Genomic DNA, 20,353 nt, shown 5'->3' on the forward strand with positions numbered 1-20,353 from the left:
CCAGACACTTCCACACCTCGATGGGTATGTTGTCTGGGCCAACCGCCTTAGACCTTCCCATCCTCCTAAGTGCATCCTTCACCTCTTCTCGTGTGATCCGTCGGCAGTAGCAGTTATTCGATTGTTGTCGTTGAAAGTTTGTGTTGTCATGTTCTTCTTGGTAAGCTCTCCCATTGTTAAAAAGATTGTGGAAGTAGGTTTACCATCTTAGCTTGATGTCCTGCTCCTTGACCAGTACATGCCCATCTGTATCCTTTATGAACTTCACCGGTCCTAGATCTTGCCTTCTACGCTCCCTGGCTTTGGCAATCTTAAACATAGCATGTTCCCCCTTTTTTGTTTCTAGACTTTCATACATCCGTTTAAAGGCCGCCTTCTTTGCTTCCGCCACTGCCTTCTTCGCCTCTATCTTGGCCGTTTTGTAGTTGTCCCTCAATTCCACTCGCTCCTCCTCATTCGTGCACCTCATTAGCTCCCTAAAACATCCTTGTTTGTCCCTTATCTTGTCTTGCACTGCGTCATTCCACCACCAAGACTCCTTATGCCCACTTGTCTTTCCTGTTGTGACCCCGAGAGTCTCCTTTGCTACTTGGATGATCTTTGTCTCCATAGCTTCCCATATATGAGTTGAGTCCCCATTTAGTCGAGCCCGCGTATGCAGTATGAGTTTATCCTTAAACAGTAGGAGATTTTCGTCCTTCAAATTTCCCCATCGAATTCTCGGTGTACCTTTCTTCTCTCGAACAGTCAGCTTATTTCTGAAGGCTATATCTGTCACTAGTAGTCGATGTTGAGTCACAACTGCCTCCCCAGGTATTACTTTGCAGTCCTTCCACCAACGTCGGTCTCCTTGCCTCATCAAAAGGTAGTCAATTTGCGTGTCGCGTCCGCCACTGCTAAAAGTGATTAAATGAGAATCTTGTTGAGATGTTTTCTGTTATCCTAAACTTGGGCTGCTTTTAAAAACAAAGGTAACTAGTAAGAACTTAGAGAACAACACTGGGTTGGTATATATATAACACAACAAAAATAAAAAAAGCCCAACAGCTACTAGTCCGGCTCTTATAGCCTATAATTTTAGGCCCAATAAAACAAAATACCATCTTGAATATGGTCAACAAAAGTAAAAAACTGGTTCCCGGGTATTTGAACGGGATTTTTCCAGGTACATTTGGAACCAGTTTCGGGCACGATTTTTCTGAGAAACCGAAGCCCGGTTTGTACACACAGGTCGGGTAGGAAGTCTATTGGTGTAAACGAGCTCGACTCGTTTAAATTACACAGAGCTCGTTTCGATCTATATTTCTAAAGCTCAAGCTCGGCTTGGGCTCAGCTCATTTACCATATACTCTTTTAACTTTTATATGTTTATAATGATTTTCTATATAATTTTTTTATAATAATTTTTATATAACATAAAATAATATTATATAGTTGTTTTTTCATAAACGTTATATACATGACAGACTCATTGGCTCGGGCTTGTTTATTAAACGGGCTTCCTTTTAGGCCTGAACTCGGACTCGGGCTTGTTTAAGCTCGTCCCGATTGAGCCTTTTCACGAGCCGATCCCGAGTAGCTTGGCTCGTTTGCACCAACCTCTAGTATTGTAGTAAAACAAAACTACTTATTTCCATAACACCTTAGCATACTTGATTTTATGAATGATTTTTTTACAATGATGGATATGAATGCACTATTGTGACATCTTTCCAGAAGTGTGGAATCAGGATGATTCTCCATCATGTGTTGCGTATACAGCAGCGCAAATGATGACGATCATATATCTTCAAACTCACAAAAATGTGAAAACTTTGTTCTCTCACCCCAAGAACTGGTTAATGATCACTGTAAAAATTTACTCAAAACGTATTACGGAACCGAACCGTGAACACCCGGTTTAAATTTACATAACCCAAATTCCAAACCGAACCGTGAAAACCCCAACATGTTCATGGTATAGCTAGCGTCTAAAAATGTATGTTGTCAATAGATAAAAGTCTATCCAAATCCATTATCATAAAAATGAAACTTACATATTAAAGCTTAGAAAAACGTTATCGTTGTAACTTTCCCATAGCTAGATCATGCCGAAGAGGAAGCCATTCGTAGTTAGCTATTGAAATTATCTTAAACCTCATGGTTGTGATGAATCAATCTACAAAATAAACGTAAAGTAATTATGTGTTTAGATTTTTAACCAACATCCTTTTATAAACATACCCAATAATGAAATCGTTATTAACCTTGTATAGAAAAATTAACTAAATCACGTATTCAGGTCTCAACCTAAAAAATATGACAACCCATTCCAATCCCTTCTCCTATACATCATAAGCATATTATGTTTCAAAAAATGAAAAGGCTGACACAATTTTTGAAGTAACAGTATCTATAGAGATGAATAATAATATATAAGTAAATTAAATAAAAATCATATTTAACTCAGTAAAGATATCAAGCTTTTTTCTCACAACTTTTTTTTAGCACTGAGGCTACTTAGGTGGTGTTTGGGATTCTTTATTTCTGCCTTTTTATAACTTTTTATTAAGTTAGTAAGTTACAAAAGTGTAACTTATAGAACTTTTCTTTTTACAATATAAGCAATACCAAACATCTTATTATTTTTCAAAAAGTTTATAAGTTATAAGTTGGTGAAAATAAGCAATCCCAACCAACCCCTCAAATATATGCTTTTACTTTTTAACAACAACAAAAAAACAGTTAGCTACACTAAGAATCAAATATAAAAATCAAAGCCTTTTTAACTAGCCATACATTCCCTACCAACTTCACTTCTCAACATAACATGTGTTCAAAGTAGCCTAAATAGCTAACACAAATCTTGAAGTTAAAAAAACTAAAGAGCTACAGAGATGAATAGTATACAAGTAAATTAAATAAAAATCATATTTTTCTTTAATTATATTTTATTGAATATAATTAACAGAGGTAGAAAACTTGTATAGACTAGAGGAGTTGTAAATAACAGTAGATATATAATCATTTGTAAGTAGGTTGTTGGAGACATAAGTGTTGTTTTATGTTTATGGTTTTAGTTTGAAAGCGACTAAGCAATGGTACTTCTTTTACGTTGGGTCACTTCCTCTGCAGGGTACTTGAATGGAGTTTATTGAATTCAAGTAAAACTCGACATACTATAACACTTTTATAGCTTCTACTCTCTTTATATCTCTTTATATGTAAAATTTGTTTAAACAGTAAACCTTTTGATCTATGACAATAACAATAATACATCACCAAATATACTTATCAAGTTATCAAATTGACAATAATTGATAAATTAACAGTAACGTTCGTTGTAATCCGACATTTTGAAACCCGTATCTGACCCGTGTGTACGACTGGGTATTGGATTTCTCTCCAAACCTGTATCTGGAACCGGACCTGACACGAACCCGCCGTAACAGGTTCCACCTTTACCTGGTCAAAACCCGACCTGACCCTATCCAAAATCTGAAAATATCCAGAAAACCTAGTCAAATCCTAACTATACCCGAAACCGGTTCCTACAGTACTTGGTTTTAACTTTTATTAACCATACCCGAAACCATTTCCTTCCAAATTCCGGTTCCTAAACATACTCCGTTTGTGCACCTCTAGTTGTAATGTTTAAAAAAATAAATTGGCCAGCATTGTCTATTTTATAAATTTTCCATTGTTTTTTTCTTAATTGGTGTTTAGTGGATCTACCCTATCACCATTCTAAAAGTATGCTTATTTTATCTTAATGACTTAATGGATTCTCACCAATAATCAATAAACTCTTATGACCAACTAATCTAAAGTTATTAACTTCTTTTAGTTTATCATAATGGATCCACAAGACCACCAACTCCGGCAAGTACTTGTCCTCCGTCCGCCTCGCATATTCGTCATCTACGAACACTACTTCACGGACCGATTTCACATCCTCAAAGCATACAATTCACCACTACCTATTCACGAGTTCTTGCACGCCCATGCACAGTTTGTGAAAGTGATCCTATGCTCAGGCTCATGTCCGATCACAACCCAAGTGATAAATGACTTACCATCTCTCAAACTCGTTGTCTCTGAGGCCACGGGCGTTAATAACATCGACATGGATGAATGTCGATATAGAGGAATTAATGTTACTAATGCTGGAGATGTGTATGCTGATGATGTGCTTGATGGAGCGGTAGGATTGTTGGTTGATGTTATGAGGAGGATTACAAGCGGAGATAGGTTTGTTCGTGGTGGGCTTTGGTCAAATTTAAGCGTGTATCCTCTTGGTGCCAAGGTATGTAATTAATAAATGGGACGAGCTATTCTCACACCGTGTGACATGTGATCCCACACCAGTCAGCCATCCAGTTTATGTCGGACAATTGTTTTGACTTTTTAAAGGGTGTGGGATAAGATTCACTCGGTGTGTCTATACTTATAGTACCAATTAATATTGTATATTAATTAGTACATAATTTAGAAAAGAGATTTTTCCAAGAACTACAAATTTCCCTAAAACCGGTTACAAATTTCATATGTTTGATTTTGTTGTATAATTAATAAGTTGTTTTAGTTGATTATGTGAACATGAAGGTTTATAACTAGATATGATTTGAAAACTCAAACCAGTATTTAAACTAACGGTTTAGTGGGTTTAAAATATGTTCAATCTGGTTTTTAAGTACACCTTATAATATAACCAAAATATTCAATCTGATTTTAAATACAACTTATAATTTAACTAAAATATTCAATCTGATTTTAAATACAACTTATAATTTAACTAAAATACTGCTTTCTTTCTTGGTGCATTCCACATCTCATATAAGTTATAATTGAAAAGTATAACTGTCATTAAGTTGAAATGGTGTATACCTAATACTGTATCATCATTTTTATTTCAAGCTCAAACTTTTTCTAGCGAAATATAAATGCTCCAAAAAAGTAATACTTTTTCTAGCAAAGTCCAAACATCTATTTACTAATTCTAAACTCAATTTCATATATCTCCATCTAAACTTGATAAAATACAAGTATCTTCAAATACAAGTACATTATGCAATGAAACTTGCACTTTAGGGGTATGTGCAAATTGCAATTCTACAAGTTTAGAGGGAGATATATGAAATTTTATAAAGAAATAATTATAAAAAATGATGAAATTAATAGGAAATAATCGATGATCTATCACATTCATTTTGGCTAACATATCCAAATATATATGAACCAGATATTAAAATTCTTAGTATCATAGTGATTATGATAATCGTTTTGATATGTTATGATTTTCAAGGGAGGAGGCAAAAGAGTCGGAATTGTTGGGCTTGGAAACGTTGGATCTAGAGTTGCCACAAGACTTGAGGCCATGGGTTGCGTAGTCTCATACACTTCAAGGCGGAAAAAACCATCTATCCCCTTCACATTCTACCCAAATATCCTCCAACTCGCTTTAGACTCCGATGCACTGGTCCTCTGTTGTGCATTGACCAACGACACACGTAACATGATCAACAAAAAGGTCATGCTGGCCTTAGGAAAAAAAAGGTGTCATCGTGAATGTGGCCCGTGGTGCCCTTATTGATGAGGTGGAGTTAGTGGAGTGTTTGGTGGAGGGTGAAATTGGTGGTGTTGGTTTAGATGTTTTTGAAGATGAACGAAACGTACCTACAAAGTTGTATGAATTGGATAATGTCCTCATACAACGGCTTGACAAAGGAATCGTTTTATGACGTGGCGCAGATTTTGATAGGTAACTTGGAGGCATTTTTCATGAATAACCCCTTGCTTACTCTTGTTGACAACAAATTCTAATCATTTCATGTGTGCTTTATAACTAAATTTATCCATGTCATAATGTTTAATGTTTCTTTTTATTGTATTATGTTACATTCGTAAATGATTTTGGTACCAACAAGCTATTTTGAGAAATCAGAATTTACTTATAAATTTGATACGAGTTTGAAGATGTTTAATGTTCCTTTTTATTGTATTATCTATGGTTATGGTGATTGTAGTACAAAGGAACCTCTAAGGTCACTAGGGACAAAGTCCACATACCATTAGGGGTTTGGGGGCGTCACCTTGAATGGGTGAAGGCAACACCCTTAACTAGGATTGCAGGAGCCAAGCCAATTTTCTTAAAAGTACTGATTTGGAAATGCATTGAATTTGTATGAATGATGAAAAGTTTACAAGTTAACACAAGAAAAATATAAGAGCTATAGATTTAGGCGTCTTATGTAATCATAGACTTGATAATAGTGGCCTGGGCCTCTTACTAAATTACAAATGTATATAATTTTCAAAACCTGCTCATATATTTATAGAGAACAGACTGAGAATGCTCTAAGAAAATTTCATACATGCCTCTAAGTTTAAAATACATAATATTTTACTTTTTAATGAAAAACAGCTCAATAAAAAGTAGTGTTGTCTATATAAAAATAAGCATTGAAAAGTAATCTAAAGAAATATGTTATCATGTTACAAACTTTGAGAATGTTTGTCCCTTACATTAAACTATTGGTATGATACAAACCTCAATGTGGCAAGATGCATGCATGACTTATAATTTTATAATTTAGTTACTTTTTAATTAGTTTTTTGAATAATATTCGATCCACATTACATAGTGTGGCCTTAGCATAAATGCAAACACAACTTCACTTCATTATTCTAACATGGACTCAAAACATCACCAATGTCTTTCATCACAATCACCACATCAAGTACTAGTAATCAAGCCGCCACCCGTGTTCGTGGTCCACGAACAATACATCTCGAACAAGTTCCAAATCCTCAAAGCATACGACTCACCTTTGCCTACACACGATTTCCTACGAGCCAATGCACAATCCGTAAAAGTTGTTCTATGCTCGGCTTCTAGTCCAATCACAGCCGAGGTGTTAAGGGACCTTCCGGCTCTAGAACTAGTTGTCACTACCACTACTGGGGTCAACCATATAGATATGGTTGAGTGTCGCAAGTGCGGGATTAGGGTTACTAATGTGAGAGATGTGTTTTCTGATGATGTAGCTGATGTGGCTGTAGGACTTTTGATTGAAGTCATGAGAAGAATTAGGCATGATACAAAGCAGTATCTTCTAGGTTCAATGGTTAGTCCCATTTTTAATCCAATCAAATATCCATTTATCTTTTGAAGAAACTCTAATTTTCTACAAAATGTATAAATATTTTTATCTATAATTTACAATCACTTTTACATTTATTTTTGATAGTCATCTTTTATGTCAAATCAAATTATTTTACAATATTATATAAACTCGGGTTGGAGTAAGTTCGGGTCAGGTTGTTCGGTTTTCGTGTAAAAATATATATTTTATATATAAAAATTATCATCGTGCTACTAAATAAATATCATAAAAATTCAAACATCATATGATACTGTTCAAAAGTCCCAAACTATGTAACATAATATTTCAAATACCTAAGTCTGCAAACCAAAATACATCTATAAAGAAAAGACATTAAATGTTCCGTTGTTAATTCGGGTTGGGTTGTTCGGGTTTTTTGTTGAGAAAAAAAGACACAATAACCAACCCATCTAAGGTTTGGATTTTTGGATTCATGTATTCAGGTTAGGGGTTTTCAGGAATTCTCTAATTCATGTTCGGGTGGCTTCGGGACATGTTCGGTTAAAAAACACCCCCTAGCCGAAACAAATGCTATGTTAGTAAAGTTATATAAGTTAATGGTTTTAATTTTAAAACCTTGCATATATATTTATCTAAACAATCTTAATATTTTAAATACTTTTAATCTTATAAACTAAAAATAAACATAGTATACAAATCATTAATGCATTTGTGGAAGTTATGAAAACAATCAACATAATATAAATTAAGAGGAATCTTAACGTACAAATGAAATTAACGTATTAAACGTGAGAATCAAGTAGAGTAATTATATATACAAGTAGAGTAATTATGTAATTACATAATTACTCTACTTGTATATATAATTACTCTAATTGATTCTCACGTTTCGCACATTAATTTCATTTGTATTTGATTCAAACCTTATAAATTAATACACACACACACACACACACACATATATATATATATAATTTAATTCTAGTTGGGCAGCGAGCTCAAGTCTCGCCCTTCCCAAAAGTGTGTCCATATCGAGTATGGCTTACGGGTATGCATTAGAGAGCCGTAGACTAAATTACACTGATCATATTTGTGTTGATTTTACCGTTTTGTTGCATTTTTATTTTAGAAACTATGTACCATGCGGTATACAAGTCATATCTTTAGTTTAATTTAAATAAATTAAAAAACCTTATTTAGAATTCACATTTTTTTTGTTTTAAGTAAAAACGATAAGATTGTCATTTCATATAGGTATAATTGATTTGCTATTGAAAACTGAAAATGACTGAACGTATTTATAGTAATTATGTATTATTTTAACTCTTTTAATTTCAGTTAGGAGGAAAGAGGATTGGAATTGTTGGTCTTGGAAACATTGGTTCAAAAGTTGCTACAAGACTACAAGCCATGGGCTGCATAGTCTCATACACTTCAAGGCAAAAGAAACACACCACACCTTTGACTTACTACCCAAATGTCCTCGAGCTCGCTTCCAATTCCGACGCACTCATTCTTTGTTGCGCATTAACTAAAGACACATGTCACATGATCAATAACAAAGTCATGACCGCGTTAGGAAAAAACGGAGTCATTGTAAATGTGGCCCGTGGGGCTATTATCGATGAGGTGGAACTAGTCAGGTGTCTGGTCGAAGGTGAAATCGGTGGTGCGGGATTGGATGTTTATGAAAACGAACCAAACGTGCCTAAAGAGTTGTTTGGATTGGACAATGTTGTTGTTTTGCCACATAGTAGCGCGTGCACAAAGGAATGTTTTCAAGATGCTGCTCAGATTGTAGTCAATAACTTAGAAGCTTTTTTCGCTAACAGACCCTTGATTACTCCTGTTAGTAACGATTTTTAATCACACAAACATAAACTGTACTTTTATTTTTCATTATTATTGTAATTCAATAAATACACAAACTTATTATAAAGTTGACTTTTTGTCATTAGAAGTCCAAATAAAAGCCTTGACATCATCATATAAGACTTGGGCTTTTTGTTGATCAAAGATCTCAACACCATGAATGGCGCCAGAGAAGATGGTTCCCACGGGGGCTTTTTGTCCCACGGATGGCGCCAATGAAGAGGTAGGTCCCAGCAGAGCCCAGTTGAACCCGCAAGACTCACCTTGAAGAGGAACGTCTGCGCAGAAACCAACTGGACCCGCAGGACCCACCATGCTCAGAGACGTGACGTCCTTACGCGCAGTACGCAAGCTGTTCCCGCAGGAAATGCCTCCCAATGGTGAAGGACTCCGCCTGTTCCCGCAGCTTCGGATACAAGCCATCAGGGAAGGCCACCCGCGCAGCAAGGCTACACGCACAAGGCACTTAGCTCTCAATCACTCAGTGTCACCTGAAGGAATGAGCAAAGCCGGGAACAATCCCGCACAAGGGCGGGAGGGGGAATACTCCCGCCCAAATAAGCCAGTCCGTACGATACGGGAAGATCTTCTGTACTGTACCTGACGAGGTATGGGCAAAAGATCTGACTAAATATACGACAATTTATTGACAACAGTATGGCGAGCAGCATGCTCCTGTACTGTATGTCACTATTAGCCGCTGCCTACTCACCAACTACTGCCATACCACGTGCATAGCCGGCAGTTGGTGGAAAAGGAATAGTACACAGCAGGCCTGGTCACTATCAGCCGCTGCCTACCCACCAACTACCAGCAGGGCACGTGCGTAGGCCACTGTTGGTGGAACAGGAATACTGTTGCAGCCGGCCACACCTCCTTGGAAACCTACCTTCGGCTATAAATACCACAAATGGTATGATCATCTTATCTTAACACATTACCAACATATCTTATCATATTATACCTGATATCTGCTCTAGCAATCTCTTAATATACATTTATATTTAAAGAGCAATGTAGTCAGATTCTGACGCCGGAGGGTGGTCACAAGGAGGAACCCCCCGCCTTCTCAGTGACAAGCTCACGGTGTCTGTTTTGCAGGTTATCAGAAGAACCATCTTCTCTGGGTCTAACCCCTCGTGGGAAACATCTATCTAACCCCCAGGTTACTCGTAATCTGCCCGGGGTCCGGTTAGTGTTTCTTCATTGGCGCCATCCGTGCATAAAGCTAGAACTTCATTTTTCTCCAGTTTTTTCAAACTACTAGAAAGATGGTTAAAGAAATTCCGGTAACCACAACCCCAGCTACTGGGGGGAATACCGGCTACACAGTCTTTACAAACACTACCCCGGTTACCCAAGCCGGGGCAAGTGAAGTAAATTTTACGAACACTACCCCAGTTACCCAAGCTGGGGCAAGTGCAGTAAATAATCGCTCACTGGGATTCACCGATACCCAGTTAGAGAAACGAACAAGACTCCCCCGCCAAACACTCGATGAAGTTAAGGCATGGGCGGAGGCACGTCAAAAGGAATTCCAAGCTGAGTTGGACGAACGCTTGCGTTCCGTCCAACAGGCTGACGAATTCGAATACTGGGACGATGACTCTGAGGAGTCCGACTCCGACGCGAACCCTCGCCATAGGGCAAAAGGGAAGCGTAAGGAAACGGACTCACAACCGAGAAGGCATTTTGGAGAAGCCTTTAAACCAAAAAACACAGGTGGAAGTCCACGTGACTTCTCCAAAACATTCAGACCAAATGTTGCAAATGCGGGAACGTCCAAATTTGCAAGGGACATTGCAGAAGCAATTGCCCCAAAAAGTGCCAAACAAATGTCCAGCATAGGCACATATGATGGTATATCCGACCCAGATGATCATTTGAACAGATTCATAGCAGGGGCAACCGTCAGTAGTTGGACGGAACCGACGTGGTGTTACATGTTCCAAATGACGCTTGTCGGGGCTGCTAGAGCGTGGTTCGATCGTCTACCGGTCAACCACATCTACGACTGGGCTGACTTCCAACAGAAGTTTAGCCAACACTTCAGCCAACAACGAAAGTATACCGAGGAGCAATGGACAATCCTCAAGTGCATTCGAGAAAAAGATGAATCTTTGCTAGACTTCATCACTCGCTTCAACTCGAAGAAGCTAAGTCTGGGTAACATTAGCGAAGATCTTGTTCGCGCTGCTTTTATTCAGGGCGCGAACGACCCAGAGCTCATCCGCACCTTAACGGGTAAAGATGGCATGCCATCCACATGGGATGCCATCATGACAGCAGCTAAACGCTTTGCGGAAACAGAGAAGCAACTGGGTAGAGATCTCCCACAGAGCACAAACCTCTACACCCAGAAAACAAGAGAAGACAACGTCCTTACCGCCCGATTAAACAAAAAGCGGAAGCTAGGCATTTGGCAGTCAAGGGTAAACTTTGACACCTCATCCGGCTTACAGCATCGGTTAGGCGGAAGAGATAACGTACAGTCAAACCAGAACTCCAGATGGACGCCGCTCACCAAAAGCGTCACCGAGATATTCGCCACTGAGGAGCTCCCATGGCCAAAGCCTCCAATAATCCGACATCGTCACAATGCCGATCGGAGCAAATACTGTGACTTTCACAGGACAAAAGGCCACAACACTGAAGAATGCATAGACGTAAAAGACATGGTCGAAGCATTTGTCAGAGATGGGACGCTCGCACACCTCGTGGCGCAATGAACGCTGAGCAGGCTGATTCGTGTAGAACCACAGCTGGGGAAAACACGAATAAAAATTCCAGCTTCAATGTGGAGACTATATGCTGCGTAAAGAACGAGATCCCGAACCAGGTGCGTATCGGCTCGATGGCACTCCCATCCCAACAACATGGAAGGGAGCTCAATTACACAGTTTGCATGTAGATCAATTCCAAAATTTGTAAAGAAAAGGCCAAGAGCCACTTCTAATGGAAATGATTCTCCTTAGAACATCGACGCTGATGATTTCACATTTATACTTTAATGAACTTTGAACACTAATATGCCGGTTTTCACCGCATAATTACGTGGATAGTCGTTGCGTGGGGAAGGCGTCAAAAACCGCATAAACCCAAAAAACGACAAACCTTCACGCAGGTCAGTTGAAGGGGAAAAGTTCAGTCATCCTACTAAATGAAAGTGCCGGTCTATCCGCATGAATCATGAGAGGAAACTGAACACTAACCTATTAACAACCGCGCGTCGAACGGTTATTTTATTCAACACTAATATGCCGGTTTTCACCGCATAATTACGTGGATAGTCGTTGCGTGGGGAAGGCGGCAAAACCCGCATAAACCCAAAAAACGACAAACCTTCACGCAAGTCAGTTGAAGGGGAAAAGTTCAGTTATCCCATTAAATGAAAGTGCCGGTCTATCCGCATGAATCAGGAGAGGAAACTGAACACTAACCTATTAACAACCGCGCGTCGAACGGTTATTCAAAACAGAGAATTTCTAACAAAAGGATGAGGAAAACCTACACGCAGGTCAGATATAGGTAAAGTTTAGCCATCCTACTAAGTGCAAGTGACGGTCCTACCCGCACAATCACGAAAGAGGAAGCAAAACTTCAACCTATTATCTACCACGTTCAAAGGTTAACTTATCCTAAACACTTAGAAATTTCAAAAAAGATGAGGAAAACCTCCACGCAGGTCAGATATAGGTAAAGTTTAGCCATCCTACTAAGTGCAAGTGACGGTCCTACCCGCACAATCACGAAAGAGGAAGCAAAACTTCAACCTATTATCTACCACGTTCAAAGGTTAACTTATCCTAAACACTTAGAAATTTCAAAAAAGATGAGGAAAACCTACACGCAGGTCAGATATAGGTAAAGTTTAGCCATCCTACTAAGTGCAAGTGACGGTCCTACCCGCACAATCACGAAAGAGGAAGCAAAACTTCAACCTATTATCTACCACGTTCAAAGGTTAACTTATCCTAAACACTTAGAAATTTCAAAAAAGATGAGGAAAACCTCCACGCAGGTCAGATATAGGTAAAGTTTAGCCATCCTACTAAGTGCAAGTGACGGTCCTACCCGCACAATCACGAAAAAGGAAGCAAAACTTCAACCTATTATCTACCACGTTCAAAGGTTAACTTATTCTAAACACTTGGAAAATTGCTAATTTAAACTAAAGTATGCAAGTCATATAACGTTTACAAAGCAAGGAACCCAATGAAAGTAGCGGTCTTACCCGCAAAAAGATTTATATTTCACAATGATTCATTACAAGAATGGCCGGGTAACTACCCGCCTACAAGAAAATAAATCTATACAAGATAAATCTATCCTAGCAGTGGGAAGGGATCTTCAGGATCAAGCTTCAGGGCCACTTCCACTTGGACCAGCACCATCAGTAGATCGTGGCAGTTCAAGGAAAGCTTTAAGGATAGCTAACCCATCATCAGCAGCAGCAACTTGATTCACCTTCTCCACCACCGGATGCGGGAAGGCGGCGTACTGATTCACTGCTTGGTCGTAAACAGCTTCAGTATCAACATTGTACAAAGGGAAGTTGGAAGGCGGGATGCCTTTCTCAACGAACCCTAGACCAAGCAGGAAGCCGGCCTTTTCCCCATCCTCGTGAGAAGCGTTGAGGGCTGCGCTCATAGCATCATCATAAGAGGTCTCTGAGAAGACCCGATGCACAACCTACAAGAAAATATACAAGTATCAAAACCTTTTCTATCTACAAAGAAAAGCGTAAAGAAATGAAAAGCATACCTGAGACAACGCTTCTCGAAGAAGCCATTCTTTGGCAACCAGAGCTTCTTGGAGGGCAGCTTGAGCTTCGTTACGGGCGCGTTCGGCTTCACTCTTGTTGAGGTTGGCAAGCAACACTTCTTTAGCCGCAGCCTCTTCGACGCCCTTTAGCTTCCGCTCGGTATGGTCAAGCACCCCCCTCTGGTCCAAGATCTCCTGGAGCTTTTTGGCGTCTTCCATCGCCAAGGCATCATGAGCCTGCTGGAGAGCCTCTAATTTTGCTTTAAGCTCTTCATTCTCCACGCGTAGAGGCTCAGCAACAGCTTCAGCCTTGGTGGCCCTCTCGGTTGCGTTCCTCGCAGTTTCCTTAGCCAGCCGAAGCTGTTCATTAACAGCTTGGGCAGCCTTGGAACGGGCCTCGAGCCGAGCCTGAACTTCAACCTCGAGAGCCTTGAAGGCCTTCTCCTTTTCCGCAGCTACTGCGGAAAGCCTTTGGTTCTCCTCCCGGACAGCCCGCGCCTGAGCCACTTCTTTAAGGCGAGCTGCTTTTAACTTGTCGTTTTCACGACAAAGCAGCTCGACGCGCGGCTGCATCCGGGCCAGGAGAATCCGAAGCTCATTGGTTAGCCTACCCTCCTGGTAGCTAGCCATGGCTTCCCCCAACGCACCACTGGGAGCAGCGTGACGAGCCCATTCCACGCACTCCACAGGGGTGCGAAGGGTTGTTCCTCGGCGAATGTTCCATCGTGGAACATACACTTCATTGGAATCCGACACTGCAAAAAACATAAAGCAGTTAGGAAAAGATGATAAAGAAAAAATATATATAAAATGGGCCAAAAGAACCCTACGCACCTGTAGGGTCAATTACAGGCCGATAGCCGCCAAACCCATCACCTGAACCCAAGGGAAATCCATCCAAAAGGTCAGGCAGATGGGAAGGAGGCAGAGGTTGGCGAAAAGCCCCATGCATACCTGACGGATCGGCCGTCGTTGCCAATGACGGAGGCATGGTAGAAGCCGCCGCGGTAGCCGCCGCGGATTCCGCAGCAAAAGTAACCGCCGGCTCGGTGAAAGATGCGGTAAAAATAGCACTCACAGCCGGCGGTAACGTCATCACAGCTGGAACAGTCGGCTCAAAGGAGTGAGCAACTGAACCAGCGGAAGCAGGCGCAGGCGCCTGGGTCGTCACCTCAGGTAGGCTGACCGGGCCTACCGTCATTGGCGGGGAGGTACTACTCTGCGCTCCACCCTGGAATGCGTCAACATCCACGCCTGCACAAAGAAGATAAGTGTTAAAATGATAAAGCTATGAAGATAAAAGGTAAAGGAAGTTGTACTTACGGGTTTTCTTGAGCCTAAAGGTACGGAGAGGCGGGGACGAACCCGATGGAGCCGGCCTCTTTGCACCGGTCACCGTTGTCATCCTGGCCTCCCCGGAGGTGACAATCGTCGCAGCCTCCGGAGCGGTGGTCTTATCACCACCGGGATTCCCCGCCACCTCTTCGCTCTCGGTCTCCGAATCAGACCGAGGCACCGGATCGGCAGTGGAGGCCACCTTCTCCTTCCCCTTCCCGCCGGCAGCCTTCTTCTTCCGCACCAACGGAGGACCATCTGCGGATTCCTCATCAGAACATACGATTAAAGGAATTCCAGCAGAGGTTTCAACATTGAGGGGTCGAGGGTCGAATAGCGCCTTACCTGGCCGCCTGGCGCTAAGGATCTCGTGGCCGAGCGGGTAGACCTCCACGAACCGATCCGCCGTTTGTTCTAGGATGGGCAACTCGTTCTCGTCTAGAGCGCGAGTACCCATCCAAGCGGGACCGTCAGCCTCCCGCGGGTTCAGGAGCGACTGCAAGTCGTTCCCCTCTGAAATAAACAGGAAAGAAGTTAGAAGAAATTCAAAATCAACAAAAAGAAACAAAGCATACCGTAAGGAACAAAATTCGAACCGTATTCAAGGACGATTGGGATCTTATGCGCATCCGCCTCCTTCCACACCCGGCTCATCCCCAACATCACCATCACGGACTCCGCAAACCGGTAAACCGGAGATTGGACCCGGGATATCTTCGAAAACCATTCCGCCTCCTCGTAGTTGGAGGCGTGAAGGCTGGGAAGTGCTTGCCCGTTCTTGAATTTCATGGCAAGGGGGATGGCGCGAGCGGAGATGTAGAAGAACTCCCGCTTCCACGAGCGAAGACTGCGCTCGGTTGCGCAGATCTTCAAACCCTTAATCCGGGTTATCAATGTATACCACCCCTGGATGCACCTCCAAGTGTAGAAGGTCATCAGGCGGTCAACATAGGGCTCAATGCCCAGAATCCGGCACACCCACTCGAAGTGCCGAATCTTGGCAATCGCCATCGGGTGCACCTCTGTCAGGTGCACACCGTGCCTCTCCAGGACACGGAAAACAAACTTTGTCAATGGGAATCTAAGATTCCCATAAACAAAGAATGCAGCATAAACCCCGATCTTGCCTCTGGGGGCATCATACACCGTCTGGTGGGGTTCAGGAAACTCAGGCTCGAGAGACTCGAGCATGAACTTCCTGACGATGTACTGATACAGATCACCGGGCAGAGCACACTGGCACTCGCCAGCAGTACACTTGTTATCGGCTGTAGACTCAAGATCACGAGACGACATCTTGCAAAAGAAGAAAACGATTTCAAGAGAATGCTCGACTGAAAGATGAGTATTCACCGGAAATCGTTCTAAAGATGAAGAGAAGAGTGAAAGTGTGGATTACAAAGAACCTCTCCCCCTTTATATACTAATCGCAATTAATGCGATGAATTTAATGCGGAAGAGAGAGAAATCGAAGGTGCAATGAAACTATGACACGTGGCAAAAAGCAAGCTGGCAACAGCTGTTGAAAGGACGCGTACCATTAATTTCGCGGCCACGCGCCCGAAAAATCGTGCCCACGCGCCTGAAAAAGCGTCTGGAATGACCATGTACTGTCACGTCACCATAACTTCCTGCACGTCCTGACACAGTCAGAAGAAACCGTCACACGACGTTTCAGAGGTTTGGACTGTTCTTATCCTTTCACCAACTCTTCGAATTTCAAAATTCAAAAAGATTCAAAAGTAAGCGGGAAAATACCCCTTACCTTGGCAACCAAGTAACCGTAAGACGGATGCGGGTACAGTGTTAAGGCAAACCCCTTCACATACCTAGCACCCGCAGGGAATTGAAGCCAAGAATACCTTGGCAAACAAGTAACCGTAAGACGGATGCGGGTACAGTGTTAAGGCAAAACCCTTCACATACCTAGCACCCGCAGGGAATTGAAGCCAAGAATACCTTGGCAAACAAGTAACCGTAAGACGGATGCGGGTACAGTGTTAAGGCAAAACCCTTCACATACCTAGCACCCGCAGGGAATTGAAGCCAAGAATACCTTGGCAAACAAGTAACCGTAAGACGGATGCGGGTACAGTGTTAAGGCAAAACCCTTCACATACCTAGCACCCGCAGGGAATTGAAGCCAAGAATACCCCGGCAACAAAGTAACTATAAGACGGGTGCGGGTACAGTGTTAAGGCAAAACCCTTCACATACCTAGCACCCGCAGGGAATTGACGCCAGGGGTACCTTGGAAGTAAAGTAACCGTAAGACGAGCGCGGGTACAGTGTTAAGGCAAAACCCTTCACATACCTAGCGCTCCGCAGGGAATTGAAACCAAGAAGGATCTTCTGGGCAATGCTTGCGGAAACGGAAATAACATCCCCGCATAGCGGGGACGTCGAGAACTACATTGTTTGAGGCTCCAGGATGGAATTGGTGGTTTTAACACAATTGATCACTATGTTCAAAACTACCAAAACCTCAGGGAAAATCCACACAAGTGGGACTCAACGCTCCTGACTTGCGAGGAGGTTACAGCCTACCCGCATCATACCCAAAGATCAAGCAGGAAACTCGGGAATTTCTGCAAGTGACAAGGACTTCCGCGGGAAGAATCCCCATGGAAAACCTTAAAAAACCCTTTTCAAAACCCTTTGCTTAAGTCCAAAAGTTCACCTCACTTTATTAAACACTCATGAGAAGAACATTGGACTGGGGGGACTTGAAGAGGTAGGTCCCAGCAGAGCCCAGTTGGACCCGCAAGACTCACCTTGAAGAGGGACGTCTGCGCAGAAACCAACTGGACCCGCAGGACCCACCATGCTCAGAGACGTGACGTCCTTACGCGCAGTACGCAAGCTGTTCCCGCAGGAAATGCCTCCCAATGGTGAAGGACTCCGCCTGTTCCCGCAGCTTCGGATACAAGCCATCAGGGAAGGCCACCCGCGCAGCAAGGCTACACGCACAAGGCACTTAGCTCTCAATCACTCAGTGTCACCTGAAGGAATGAGCAAAGCCGGGAACAATCCCGCACAAGGGCGGGAGGGGGAATACTCCCGCCCAAATAAGCCAGTCCGTACGATACGGGAAGATCTTCTGTACTGTACCTGACGAGGTATGGGCAAAAGATCTGACTAAATATACGACAGCTTATTGACAACAGTATGGCGAGCAGCATGCTCCTGTACTGTATGTCACTATTAGCCGCTGCCTACTCACCAACTACTGCCATACCACGTGCATAGCCGGCAGTTGGTGGAAAAGGAATAGTACACAGCAGGCCTGGTCACTATCAGCCGCTGCCTACCCACCAACTACCAGCAGGGCACGTGCGTAGGCCACTGTTGGTGGAACAGGAATACTGTTGCAGCCGGCCACACCTCCTTGGAAACCTACCTTCGGCTATAAATACCACAAATGGTATGATCATCTTATCTTAACACATTACCAACATATCTTATCATATTATACCTGATATCTGCTCTAGCAATCTCTTAATATACATTTATATTTAAAGAGCAATGTAGTCAGATTCTGACGCCGGAGGGTGGTCACAAGGAGGAACCCCCCGCCTTCTCAGTGACAAGCTCACGGTGTCTGTTTTGCAGGTTATCAGAAGAACCATCTTCTCTGGGTCTAACCCCTCGTGGGAAACATCTATCTAACCCCCAGGTTACTCGTAATCTGCCCGGGGTCCGGTTAGTGTTTCTTCAGTACCCTTCATCAAATTTGTTTATCACAAACTCCATTTGTCTATCCATCATTGGATCGCCATCGTAACCCCTGACCAGACATTTTGGTAAACGTCTGATCTTCTCAATACGAGATTCATTCAGATCTCGTAAGGGGTTACAGTACTCGTGATCTCTATCACTCCCTTCAGGTAGTCACAGAGACCACATTAGATCATTCACCATTAAAGGAACGATATGATCATTCACTAGTCGAAGCTCTGACTCAGTACGCTTGATCCCACTGAAAAAGGGTTGGTTTAATATGATCCCTACGATCTTGATCGGGTTGAGATCAAGATCTAGCGATCGTAGACATGCGTTGTAGGCTATATTAGCTCCCGAGCTACTTCCCATCAAGTAGACTTTTGAAAAGTCTGCCAGTTCAGTCAACCACTCATCAGCGCCAGTGGTCCCCAGTGCCTGGTCACGCACCCATAACACCGCCTCCATGGCATCATCATAGGCAGCAGGGAGGCGGTGTTCAGGTGCAAGACGGTACTCAACTGTGATCACCAGCGCTGGTGACTTGGCAGATATGACCGAGCATGCATGTTGGAAGGGGTATGATGTGGCGCTGAAAAGGATGAAACCGCCACCGTGGAAATGAATGATGACTGGGAGTTTCCCGGTGGCGGTTTTAGGTGGTGACACGGGGCGGATGAGGCGGACAAAGACGGTATTGAGTTGTATGTCTTTGGAGAGAGCGAGTTGGGACTCGGTTGTGAGTTCGGGTGTTGCGGGGTACCGATGGAAGCGGGCGGTGTCGGGGCAATGACCCATCCGGGTTGTGGGTGATTTTGAGGAAGTCGTAAGGATCCAAATCGGGTTTCGGGTCGGACATGATTGTGGTGAAAACATAAAGATGGTTGTTGTGTTATATAAGGATGGACACATGATTTTTGTCTTTAATGAATTGAAAATGATGAGTAGTTGTAACAAATTCATTTAATGCTTGATGATATAAAAGTTTATTTTTGAAAGAAAAAAAATATTTTATATCAAAAAAAAAAATCTCTAAAAGATAACTTTAAATTATTCAATATTCTCTAAAAGAGAGTGTGAAGTGTGAAGAGATGAGAAGGGAATATAAAACTGTTAAATTTTTTAGGTCATGTGTAATGGGCGTCATTAGCTCACAAAAATGCATCAAAGTGTTCTAGAACACCTCCCCCGGGATGTTTTGGGATGGTTTTGGGTTGGGGGGCGTTTTCTACAAAGCGCCTCCCTCATTATTCATCCAATCAATCAGATTTTTTTTCACAAACTCTAATCAATTAAATCTTTTATTTTTATTAAAAATAGATAAAAAAAATTTTAAAAAAAAACATTAAGTGGTAATGATTAAAGAAGCTTCATCCACTACACTCTTTTGTTGTAGAAAACAGAAACCAAATTTGCGGTTTTTGGTTCAACCCAAACCGAACCATATACATCTCTAATTGAAAATGTATAAAGTTTGTCAATGGTGCATAGTTAAGGATATAAATAAGTGTGATGTATCTTTTTCAATTCAAATAAAGAAAATTCTGATGTGCAAA

The 20,353-nt window shown here is 42.1% G+C and overlaps 1 protein-coding gene and 2 pseudogenes across 1 annotated transcript; 2 read left to right on the plus strand and 1 right to left on the minus strand.

The window, feature by feature from the left end:
* The first annotated feature begins 3,835 nt into the window (after positions 1 to 3,835).
* Positions 3,836 to 6,203, plus strand: LOC143536317 (glyoxylate/hydroxypyruvate reductase HPR3-like; annotated as a pseudogene).
* A 240-nt stretch (positions 6,204 to 6,443) lies between these two features.
* On the plus strand, positions 6,444 to 9,089 carry LOC143536316 (glyoxylate/hydroxypyruvate reductase HPR3-like). Its single transcript, XM_077030338.1, has 2 exons — positions 6,444 to 7,106; positions 8,445 to 9,089. The coding sequence occupies exons 1-2, from the start codon at positions 6,672 to 6,674 to the stop codon at positions 8,970 to 8,972; spliced, it is 963 nt and encodes a 320-aa protein (XP_076886453.1). The 5' UTR covers positions 6,444 to 6,671; the 3' UTR covers positions 8,973 to 9,089.
* A 9,702-nt stretch (positions 9,090 to 18,791) lies between these two features.
* Positions 18,792 to 19,844, minus strand: LOC143536281 (putative carboxylesterase 8 pseudogene; annotated as a pseudogene).
* Positions 19,845 to 20,353: the final 509 nt, after the last annotated feature.

Source organism: Bidens hawaiensis, unplaced genomic scaffold (genome assembly GCF_021521415.1).
Source record: "Bidens hawaiensis isolate Kalapana, Puna unplaced genomic scaffold, B.hawaiensis_p1.1 tig00010780_1, whole genome shotgun sequence".
Lineage (NCBI taxonomy): Eukaryota > Viridiplantae > Streptophyta > Magnoliopsida > Asterales > Asteraceae > Bidens > Bidens hawaiensis.

What these genes read in the sequence shown, in the direction of transcription:
- LOC143536316 (XM_077030338.1), top strand. Translation starts at nt 6,672, where the DNA reads ATGGACTCAAAACATCACCAATGTCTTTCATCACAATCACCACATCAA. An exon ending in AGTATCTTCTAGGTTCAATG is followed by an intron (nt 7,107 to 8,444) that starts GTTAGTCCCATT and finishes TTTTAATTTCAG; the next exon opens with TTAGGAGGAAAGAGGATTGG.